Here is a 12,038-nt window from a genome sequence, read left to right on the forward strand (position 1 = left end):
GACTTCTTCAACAGCTCTGAACTAATAGAATCCCCGAACTGAAAAGCACCAGAGGGACAACATGCTCCTTGCTCACTGTTTGTTGACTGACCTAATTCTGTTTGTCTGACAACATTAGGGAGAGCATCCCTACACAGACAGACCTCTCTATTAAACAGTAAATTCCTTTTTGTTTAACCAGAAACAGTCGCCCTTTTTTGCTCTCACCAGACAGAAACAGTAATTTCATCATCGCAAAACACAATTCACAATTTTCAAAGGTCAAACAATCACCAGCTCTGGTCTCGTTGAAATAAACTCTTCATATACTGCGCTAGATGTGAAAATAATCTGGCTCTACCTGCTCTCTCTTGCTCCTCTCCCGATATATTTTCACATCGTTGATTGGTAATCACGATCACATATGGGCGTAATATTCCATACTGGTGTGTTTACAGTGTATCGTCCCAGTAAAATGGTAAATGGTCTGCATTTATAGAGCGCTTTTCCAGTCCTCTCGGACAGTTCAAAGCGCTTTACAACACATGCCACATTCACCCATTTACACACACATTCATACACTGATGCCGGAGGCTGCCATGCAAGGCGCCAGCTGCTCATCAGGAGCAATTTGGGGTTCAGTATCTTGCTCAAGGATACTTCGACATGTAACTAGGGGGAGCCGGGATTCGAACCAGTGACCTTCCGATTACTAGACGACCCGCTCTACCTCCTGAGCTACAGCCGCCCAAGTGGTCAATATGGAGAAGTTGGTGTCACGCCTTAAAACTTTATCTCGTCTTGAAAAGAAACGTGTTGTGTGTTCTCACTGTGCACCATAATACTAATGCTAGACTCTGTGTGAGACTCACAGTGTACAGTGATGTTAATACGGTTGGTCTCAGTCATCCTGGTTCCTCCAGGAACAAAGTAAGTGATCTCGCAGTAGAACTGATCATCTTTGTCCTCCTTCACCACCTTCATGCTCAGCTCACTCCTAACGGAGAACAGACCGCTGGATTCAGTCGTGATGCTGGACATTATGTCCACCACTAAAAGATAAAGACATTCGCAAACACACAAGACGGGATAAGGAAAGGGAGGGAGACGGAGAAAAAGGCATTAAATAAGCACAAACTAGAACAATGTAGAAGTGCATTGCTGATGTTGACGCGTCTCACCATCTTGAACGCCGCGTAGTGGCGTGTTGTTTCTGTACCAAGTGATGTTTGGCTTGGGGAAGCCATTTTTTACCTCACATGTGCCGATCTTTAGCAGAGGAGAGAGGATGAGAGAAGATCAAATCAAAGAATGAAACTGATGGTAATTAAATCATTTTTATAGTCTGACGCTCGTGAGTCAAAGCTCCTTTCACCTTGGATGGGCTTTCTGCATTGACTGAGATCCCTGTTTCCACGCCCTTGATGGAAGGAAGGGCCGGTGCAGCTGCAGAGGAATTAAGAACTGAGTCAAGAACTAGAAAAAGTTCAGAGTTCTGGCAGCTGATAGTTTACAGTTGGTAATTGTTTGTCTCAGCATGGAGAACAAGGGAGCAAGATGAGAGACTGCTGAAGAGTCTGGGAAATCCACTGGTTGCAAACAGAAGTACTGTTGTATTTAAGCTTATGAGAAAATAAGCCTACTTCTCACTTGATTCATTGCCTCAGTAAACAGTCTCTTGATGAGTTTATGGTCTCAATCGCTAGTTTCAAGTCTGAGTGTGAGATGAGTGTAACCAAGCTGTACCATGCAGTGGAAATGAGGCAATTGTGATGAGTAAATTACAAATGCAGCGTGGACATAACAAGAATATAAACAGTTTTTCAAATTGAATCTTACCAAACACTTTCAGCTTTGTCCGTCCCTCCCCAGCTCCCTCTGTCAGACTTTTGATGACACAGATAAACTCCAGTTCGTCCTCGAGCAGCACATCACTTATAGTCAACACCACCCCTCCGGTGGCCATGGTGCCATTCACACGGATCCGGTCTGTGAACGGTGTGCCTCGGTCTGGGTAACTCATGGTGGAGTCCAGGAAGTAGATCGGATGCTTTTCACCTGACCGAGCCACCTAAAGGTCCAATCACATGAAACATCACATGTAAACACACAGCATACCTCTCTTTGTGTTTCAGGCTTGATGAAACTCACATAGAACCACTGTATGATCAACCCGCCGACGCCTTCAGACGTTTGGAAGATGCAGGCGATCTGAGCCGTTTCCCCCGCGTACACCTCCACTCTGTCCTCCATGTTCACCTCCACATCAGCCCACACTGGGAAAGAGAAAGAGAATATGGTCGTTGGTATATTTTACTGTCCAGCATGCAACTTTCTTCCTTTCATTTACACGCTTCGCACTTGACTTTCAACAGCAATCAGAGTTCCTCTTTCCTTCAAAAATCATGTCCATCATGTCAGCTTCACGTGGCCCCTGCGAAAACTATGTGCAAAGTCATCTACATCCATGTTTTACACAGTCTAAGGCTGGTGTAAGTGTTTCATTGACAGCTGAGTTGCATCCAGGGACAGTCGTGTTTTTGTACTGGCCAAGATATTATATCTAAAAGTGCTTAACAACAATTTACAACAATGTGAGAACATGTTGCACTACAGCAGAGGGTAAACTGTATCACCGACATGTTATAGGTCAAAGCAGCCACAGCAACTACAGTCAACAAGATGACAAGGGAGAGAAATTCCCCAGACTCCTTTATAAAAATCGCTCAATTTTGTGAGATGTCGAGTCAGGAGGAACTGTATAAAGTTTGTGAAACACTTCCTATGACAAAGTATTAATTATTTGGGCCTTCTTGTTAATTCGGCATATGTTATACCTGAACTTCTTCCTTCCTTTGTGTTAAAAACATTGTGGCTGTTTGTGCCAGCGGTGTACATGTCATTATAGAGCGGGGAGGTGTAACATCTACAATATAATCACACTATTTAATCAATTGGTGGTTTTAATAATGGCTCATTTTAGGGGGTTCTGCACCAAGTTCCTGCGTCCTTTCAATCGTCATGTTTCCATCCAAATATCCAAATGCCGAGACAGGTAGGGATGTCGTAATATGTGTGTATAATGTGTTAGAGCACCACCATTACTGACTTTTTAAAGCTAATACACTGATGTGGATATTTGGGAGTTCATAAAAAGGCTTATAACAATATGTGACCTGATATTAATTAGTTAACGATGACAAATAACATAATACTTTTGATAAGGATTCCATAAAATACCTCAAACCTTTCTGTGCTGAAATGTCTTCTTATTTATCAACTGAAACACCAACACCGATTTATCTCCCACAAATTAATCTTGGTCTATAATGCCAATTAAGCGTCAATGTACAGAACCACGAAACGGGTTGCTGAGACTAATTAACACCCTCCTTACAAGAACCTGAAATATGCTTTAGAAACAAACCGCTTCTGCGTCCACACCCTGTTGACACAAACCCAAAGAAGGCATGGAGGCAAAAGAAGAGAGGAGAAAGTTATGGTGGGTCAAAGCGAAGAGAGAGATGCTATGACAGGAATGAGAAGCCCACCCATGTCCACATTAATGTGCTGCATTCCACCATGTCACCCTCTCACAGGAAGAAAGGCTCAATTTACAGGCAGCATAGTAGCCCCACTGTTCCTTCATGATCTGTCTCTGAGGAACGACTGGTTTTCCCCTTCCAGGGTCCCTCGCTGTGGCTCATCCCGCTAATCTATAGGAAGGGCCCCCCCTTTACACTTCACATGGCAGGGTTTCAGTAGATGTACGAGATGCCTACGAGAGCTGTAGCCTGGAGGTGACGAGGCTGCCAGGTTTGATTTAGCTTTTCCTGAGTGTCTCTTCATTGTGTTGGTGAATGTAGCTTTTATGGTGGAAGAGAAGGAGGCGATGGCGGGAAAATATCTGCATTTATGTCAAGTGCTGCTCAGAAAAATGGAAATGTGGTTCATCTGTGTCCTGCGATGACCTTTTTTCTACTCAAGAAGCACAGCAGACACAAGACAGCGACATTTCTTATTTTGTAAGTTTATGTTTGAGCTTATCAAACAAGTTATCTGCAGATTTATTAATTATTTCATAAAATGTAAAAATATTGTACTTAAATGCTCAGAACAGTTTTAAAGAACCCAAAGTGACTCATAGATACCAGCCACCTAGATACTTTTTATCGTTTTAATCATTATTCCCTAAAAAATTAACAAAACCTCTTTAACAGAGGTCATAAATTATTTAATTTTTCTTAAATTTGTTTTTACATTTTTTAAAAATACACTGTGGCACTGTCTCTGGTATCCAAAGACGATTCCTTCACGGAAGATCAGATGCGTCGTCTTGTAGCTAAGTGAATAACACCAGGCTGCTTGTTAACGAGCTGATTACCAACACACCTCCCTGCGTCTCTCCTGGCATTTCATTCTGCCACTATCTGCACAGATGACAAACATTTCCTGCTTCTTTTTCAAACTAAGCCTCTGACTGTTCCTTGACCTGAATCAACAATAAACCTCCCCCCTCCTTCTCTCCCTCACCTCACCTCTTCGATATTCTCCCCCCTTGTCTCTCCCACCTGCCTCTCCCTGTGCTGTGTGTTGCTGTTTACCGCTGGCTAATGGAGCTGGACGGATGCTTTCCTGTTAAAGAAATCCAATTAGACTCTCCAACATAGACATTTCCTGGCCATTAGCGATGGAAAGACAATGCTGACTCACTCCCAGCATCCCATCCCCCACCTGAGGACCTGCCCACAGTAAGAGACGGGATTCACGGAGGAATGAAAATTCAGATTCTAGCTGGCATCAGACAGAATGTTTGCCCGTCCCGTCTGACAGCTGGAGTCTGTTTGCTCACGGGGATCTCAATCAAATCTCATTAGTAATTTGACCAGTTTTCATCGCCGCAGTCCATCAATCAGTGAGGCTGGCGCTCCGAGGCCTCGCATCGATCCTCTCCGATGATGAGAGAGCAGATGTTGGAGTCTATTGGATAATAGTCCTAAATCAGTATGACAGAATAAAGCTGATCATCCCCCTCTGACAGCAGCATGCTGGGAAACCTGGGCCTCTCCTTTTATGAGCTCCATCAGCAAACAATATACTTTCCCCTGAAGTGTGTGTGTTTGACCCAGAGACAAAAATTTCACATGCCGAGAGTGTGATTTCCACAAGAGAGGGGAATGTGCCTGTCCATTGTAGTGAATATCTGTTTCTGACCCCGACCCCGAGGAGAAGATTCAGAACATGTGGAAACTCCAGCGATGAGGATGTGGAGGCACTCCACGTGGAGGTGAAACAAAAAACACATACCAACACAAGATGACTTGTTTTGGACGTGTCGTCTCGTGGAAAATGAATAAACGTATAGTTCCAACTGGTCCTTTAAAGACGTCTTTGGGAGTTCAAAGGTTTCAATCAGTAGAAGCGTCTTCAGTAAAGTTGTGAGAGCGTGTGTACAGTGTGTGTGATTATCATACGATGTCAAAAATGTTTTCTTCAAAGACAGAAAACCTTCAGGCAAAGTTCAAACTTAACAAGACTGCATTCAGTTAATCAGCGGATTCGAGGAAAGCCCTTACGAGAACGGCACCGTTTATATTCCTGGAGATAGACACATCAAGACTTATCGGAGAAACACTGCAGTTAAAAGGGATATTCTGCTTTGATTTATGCAGCTAACTGAGTCTAGGTCACACGCATACACACAGATGCACAAAAACATCTCAATTAATGTGTCAGCGCTGATAATAGAGCTTCAAATAGCGCCCAGCGGAGGCTGCAGGTGATCTCTCGACGGGAATAAACGTCTCGGTTCAGCTGTTCAAAACACGGCTCATCCCACAAAGAGCGTGGATTGTTTTCAAAGGCACTGCAAAATTAGGTGCACTTAAAGATAAGACAAAATAACCCCCCAAACACCTCTTATAAAGCAGAGCAGAGGCAGAAAGGATAAGATAATCCCCGGGGGGGAAGTCATATCAAAGACATTGTTATGTCTACAATGAAAGCAAAGCCTTTTGTCTGGATGCACAATCAGTTTCTGTCTGCGGAGATAGCACCACTTCCTGCCAGGCTCTGAGCTGCTGTAGCTGCTTATCCACACCAGTAAAATCTCTTCACTAGGCCTCTTACTATGAGAACATGTAGAGAAAGCCACCTAGGCAGAAAAGGTGTCGGGATAATTTATTTTTGAACATGTTTGAGCGTATAATTTAAACTGAAGTACACTGATTAGATGTGGCATGTGGTTGTTCAAAGGCTCAAATCTGGTCTGACTTTCTGTCCATGAAGGTGACAGGCTGCAGTCGGCCTGGCCTCCCTCTGGCAACCGGCCCAGACCACAGATTGTCACAGGCGAGGGAGACGAGGGGACGTCCACCTTTGGCACGTTAACTGCCATTCAAAGCAGATTACCGGCCTGCACTCTTTGTGACATTAATCTGACAGGGAGGCAGAATGGTGACCCAACGTGGTCCCACAGTGATTCCCTTTTGTCCTCGCTTTCGTTCTCTTTCTATGTATGTTTTGATTACAATGAACCAGAACCCAGTGAATACAACATTCAACTGATAATGTGACTTCTAAAACCCAACTGGCTGCACCAGTGATGATTCAGATCAGTGGATGAGTGGATCAAACTTTTTCCATGATTGATAGCTTTTCTATCTACCACTGATAAAGTGCCATGTTTTATTGCTATATGGTATTATTTTTAACGTAATGACTGTGCCAAAATTATGTAAACGATGATGATGTTTAGCTGAGTGAAGGTTTTGAGAATATATCGTGTATTCAGGTCTTTTACTATAATCCTATACTGTGAGTTTTATATCTTAAAGTTATAATATACAATTTGAAAATATTATTTTATTCAGTTTTCTACACAGAAATGAATAAATGTTGAGATATAGGCCTACTGTATATCTTTTAAAAAACCTTTTTGGGTTGGGAACCAGTGATTTAGATGTGTCCAATTAAATATAGGAGATGAAAAAAATGCTGATGTTTTTTTGTATTTTATATTTGAAATAAATTAAGATCACTTTGTAGGATCTGCTACACCGTGAACATCCAGAGCAAATCTCAGGTGAAGAGGCCCACAAACTGCTGTGATATCTTTCATATGGATGGACAGACCGACACTGATTTCTTCAGACCGTGCTGCCCGTGGATATAAAAAACTCTGAAGAAAGCTCTTCCTCCTCAAGTCTGGAAAAAGAAAAAGAGTCAGATCAAAGCAGCAGCGGCAGCAGCGTCTGACAGGATGATCGCTGAGGTCAGGGGAAAGCAGACACACGCACACACTCTGAGATCTTTCAGCCTGTCCGTCTGGATGTTATGAAGTGGGATGAGCCCTTCAGATGTGCAACAGGATCTGCCACACACACACACACACACGCACGCACACACACACACACACACACACACTTGCAGATGACCTGAACTTGAGACTCGTCTCCAGCACTAAACACATCATTACATGGTTTGCAAATGTCTGGGAGCACAACCAGCACATGACACACATCCTACTCTATGTTTCATTCACTAGTTTCCAACCTCTTATTTCAGCGATTCAACAACTCCCTCTTTGCTCTCTCTAAAAGGAACGATGAAGTCAAGAATCCATTTATCTACTAGTTTTGTTTGCATTACAGAGTGCTTATATAACCTGTTTCTTCTATCACGGGGTCAGATTTTAAGGTGCTGTATTAATATTTACATACCGAGGATTCCCCCTGCTTAGACTCTAATTCATGTTTAATTTACTTCTGGCATGTCCTCCAAAGAAGAGGCTCCTATATTGAACTAAGACATAAAAGGATGAGTATGAATATTGCATTAAAAGGAAGCAACACGTAATTTCCCGTGTGTGTTTGTGTGTTTTAATTGCTTGCTGAGCTTAGACAAAACGTGGGAGCATAATTATAAAAAAGGGCTGTGTTACATTAAATTATAATTATATGATACATTTACTTTCTGGCTGGTGTGTACTAAAACACAGCAAACACACCACAGTGTGTATTACTTGAAACCAAATATTTCTATTGCAAGTAAAGGATTATTTTCTTTCTTTTTCTTTCTTTCTTTCTTGTATTAGATTTTCTTCTATTTTCTCTCCGAAGCCCAAGATGATGTCCTTAAAGGAGACATATTATGTTCATTTTCAGGTTCATTACTTTATTTTGGTTACTACTAGAACAGGTTTACATGCTTATGTGCTCCAAATTCACGTTAGTTTCTCATACTGTCCAGTGCTGCAGCTGAAACGCTCTGTTTTAGCTCCTGTCTCTTTAAGGCCCCTCCTCCTGCATACCAAGTTTCCTCTGATTGGTCAGCTCACGCACGCACAGAAATTATGCAAATGTGTGACATGGTGACGCAGTGTGATGTCACAAAGTCACAGAATTAAAGGCGGCACTACTGATGAGGCATTTCAGGAGCAGTGATTCCTGTGGGAGAGAGGAGCTTCTGTTGGTGCGGACTTCGACCTTTTTAACTTTCAAGATCTTTTACATGCACAAGACCCGATATAAAAACACTGAACACTTGGCCACAAATATTTCCCCTCCATCACTCTGCTGAAATGAAGCGACAGCTCAGGGACGCTATCACATCTAAGAATAACAATGGCCTATCAAAAGCTTGTTTGCTTACATGAGACAGCAGAATTACAGTGCACTGACCCGACTGGCACCAGAAATAGCAGCAGTCCTACTTCATGACACGGTGAGACAGAGAGAGGGAGCATGGGAAAACAGTGCCTCAGTCAGGCAGCTCTTTGTAAGGATGTAAATAGGTCTGAGACGAGTGAATAGAGTGAACATGAGAAAACAGATAAAAGACGAACGGGAGACGAGAGAAAATGAAAAGACAGAGGCAGGGCGGGGGGGAGAAATCAAGGTGGCAGACTGAGACGTGTGAAGAAGAAGTGGGTGTTTGGTTCACTGCGAGCTGCTGCAGCCTCTGACATTTCTCACACTAATCCCTCAATGGCACACTTGCAGTATCTTGCAGAGAGGAGGAAATGTTATCAAGCTGAAGATAACGACTCTCACTCAGTGTGTTGAGAGGAGACCTTCCACTTGCATTTCTCCCGACTGGCTGCAGGATACGAAGTTTAGTTAAGTCATTTCACACAAAGGCATCTTTTACTTTCAGGGTGGATTCACTCCTCTCTACAGCTCTCAGATTATCTTTTAGATAGTCCCTATGAAGTTAGTTAGTGTTTATATTTCCTGTAAAAAGGAATCATCCCTTCATGTTTCATAAAACTGAAACCATTAGCGTCTACATTATTACGTTTGGGTTCAAATATTTAACCTTTGATTATAAAAAAGAAAAAAAGGAAAAAAGCTGTGCAGCCAAGATATAATGCATGAAAGAGATGAAAGATAAAGAGTGAACTTGGTGGCATCAATTAATGAAAATATAGTCTTGAAGAGTAAATACAGCAAATCTTCCTCCTGGAAGACTAAAAGTCCTCATGGACATATTTTAGGGATGGGCAGTTGCAGCCAAATTCTTGTTTGCCTTCGCAGATCCTCTACCAGAACAGTAGCCCCACTTAGTTTGGGTCAACTTTGCTAAATGGTGCAAAGGAATGTAATGAGAAACTCTTGAAAACGATCACACTAAAGGCCTTGTCACACGTTCATCAATCACGTCCGTCCTGTGACGCACTAAAGGGCATTTCAGCACACATCACACAGGGCTTTAATCAGGCATTCACGACGAAAAAGGACTGTCAGTGACTCACACGGCTCCTGGCACAGCAGACATATTTCTCCATAAACTCAACATGCAGGAGGGTTTACAATGCCATGAAAAAGCCACTCAAATAAAAGAATGACACATAAATATACATGATTTGTGTGCAGCCATTATTCTTGCACTGCTACAGATCCAGCTAACAAGCCTGCGAGCTGTAATTCTGCAGAGAATTCAAAGCTTCTTTGATCCACAGAGAACGACGGAGCTCATTAGGGAACTTTCCATAAAACCCCCCCGACACCGGGCACTTTGACCCAGTGTGTTTTACTCCTTCTTTATAAATATGCATGCTTCCTTTTATCTTGTTTGTTTGCATTAGTAGTAGCCAGTTAGCAAGGCTTTCATTTATTAATGAAGACCCAAGTGATCTAATTGAGGTTACATCAATGGAAGACATGTCTACAACCAGTCTTGTTGCAGGCTCTACTCCCGCTGCGTTGGCTGCACACAGTAACTTTCTTGACATAGAGAGGACCGGCCAGCAACACCAAACAGAAATAGCAACCAGAAATTACACTCTGAAGGAATTTCAGGAATTAACCTCTGGAGTGTTTGGAGCGAATGGATCAAGATAGGAAAAGAGTGCAGATATGTAAACTAGATGCACCATATTGTGTTAAAACTCCAGCTACTTCACCAGACAATACAAACACAGCTAAGAAAACAGGCAAACACCTCAATTTAAGTGTTTATCAGCCATGCATCATTAGAAATCTTACTGTAGATTCTCCTGATTCTATTCTTGCAAATCATTTCAAGATAAAACCACATCAGTAAGGTACAATCAACAAACAAACCAATAAAAAAGGTAACAAACCAGCATGTGTGAAGTTTTGCCAGCTCACCAATTAAGTGCCTGGTTGTTTCAGTAGGGCGTCAAACTCCAACAGAATATGACTTCTCTCATTCCCAAATGTCTACTCGATCCATCTCATCCATGTTATACCTCTACACTTGAGATCCTGAGATGGCAGCCATATATTGACAGCTGGTTAGAGCAGATATGAGCTTCTATGCCCACCCTGGAGCCTACAACAACCAATGAGTGGTCGTGTAGACCAGTGACCCACTCTCTCTTCTTTCTCCTCTCTCCTGAGCTACTGACACGCCAGCCTCCAGATGATTCATGCATCATAATGCCAATGAGATTTAAAATTCAGTAATATATAGTTTATTACAGTTTTTGAACAGTACAGTTTTTAGGAAATTTTGAAATTACGCAAGTTTTTCGCTCTTTGTACAGGCTCTTTTTTCACTTAAGCACTTATTTTTAACTATTCAATATGCACAAAGTTAGTGTAAATAAGGAAATAAAGAACTATAATGATTTTTTGTCCCTGTTACTCTCAATCTTGGGTATTTTGAGGTCATAAAATGGCATTTTTTTTGAGTATTTCCTTAAAAATGTACAAGGAAACCCTACAGAGTAGTAAGATTGATTTTCTGCCTTTCATAGTTTTATTTCATTTTAATTGAAAACATTTTGGGTTCATCCCTCCAGGAGGCTGTGTTGGTGTTGTTCAGGTAGTGGTGAGACAGTGTCAGGATCTGGGAAGAACTGTTGGAGTTTAGAAGTTTATTGTATCATATGACATAGTGATCGCAAGGCAATGGTTAACTGCAAATTGGGCAAGATTTTTTAAGATCATTTTTTGGCATTTTTGCTTTTGCTCGACAGCAGATGGGAAACATAGAGAGGTATATGACATGCAGCAAGGGCCCTCAATCTGAAATGGATCAGCAACATCGCAGTGTACACCTGAACCACTTGGGAGACCGGATGCTCACTTGTAGCACTTTACGAATCTTTGTAGACTGAAAACGAATCAATAGATCAGAAGAAAAAACTGTTAACACGGATAATCTAACAGAGTGCTCCTCTGTATGGAGCCTGTGTGGCGCTCAGGTGATGATCTAGCTGCTGTGTGCAGACACAATGCGATGGACAGTGACAGCTGCAGCAACCAAACTGCACATTCCCACGATGCCTGAGAGAAAACAAGGTCAACTTGTCACACACTGACCTGCCAGACACTTTCCTTAACACACACACGCAGACACGCACTCATCTCCAGGGTGCTGGAGCCAAGTGCCTGCAGTCAACATGCCATCAGAATTAACGATTTCCAAAAGGCAGAGGAGGCGAAGGATAGGAAGAATGTAAATACAGTGGATCAGAGTGGACCACACAGCAGGGGAGAGAGGGAGGGAGTCACATTGCTCTCTGATTTCTCCTGATGATCCGACGCTAGATTCCATTTCAGCAGACCACCTGTCGCAGAGATCAGCTC

General features: G+C 42.4%; 1 protein-coding gene across 4 annotated transcripts in view; it reads right to left on the reverse strand.

Moving 5' to 3' along the window:
• The window catches only part of mcamb (melanoma cell adhesion molecule b), a 39,028-nt gene that overhangs the window by 9,491 nt on the left and 17,499 nt on the right, over positions 1-12,038 (reverse strand). For all 4 annotated transcript variants that reach the window (XM_084351483.1, XM_084351482.1, XM_084351480.1 and 1 more), the window contains exons 2-6: positions 2,131-2,255; positions 1,819-2,050; positions 1,355-1,425; positions 1,161-1,248; positions 852-1,031 (exon numbers count right to left, since the gene is read on the reverse strand). In XM_084351483.1, coding sequence (XP_084207609.1) covers positions 852-1,031; positions 1,161-1,248; positions 1,355-1,425; positions 1,819-2,050; positions 2,131-2,255 — 696 coding nt within the window. The remainder of the gene's footprint in view (positions 1-851; positions 1,032-1,160; positions 1,249-1,354; positions 1,426-1,818; positions 2,051-2,130; positions 2,256-12,038) is intronic.

This window comes from Pagrus pagrus (assembly GCF_965226575.1).
Source record: "Pagrus pagrus genome assembly, chromosome: 4".
NCBI lineage: Eukaryota > Metazoa > Chordata > Actinopteri > Spariformes > Sparidae > Pagrus > Pagrus pagrus.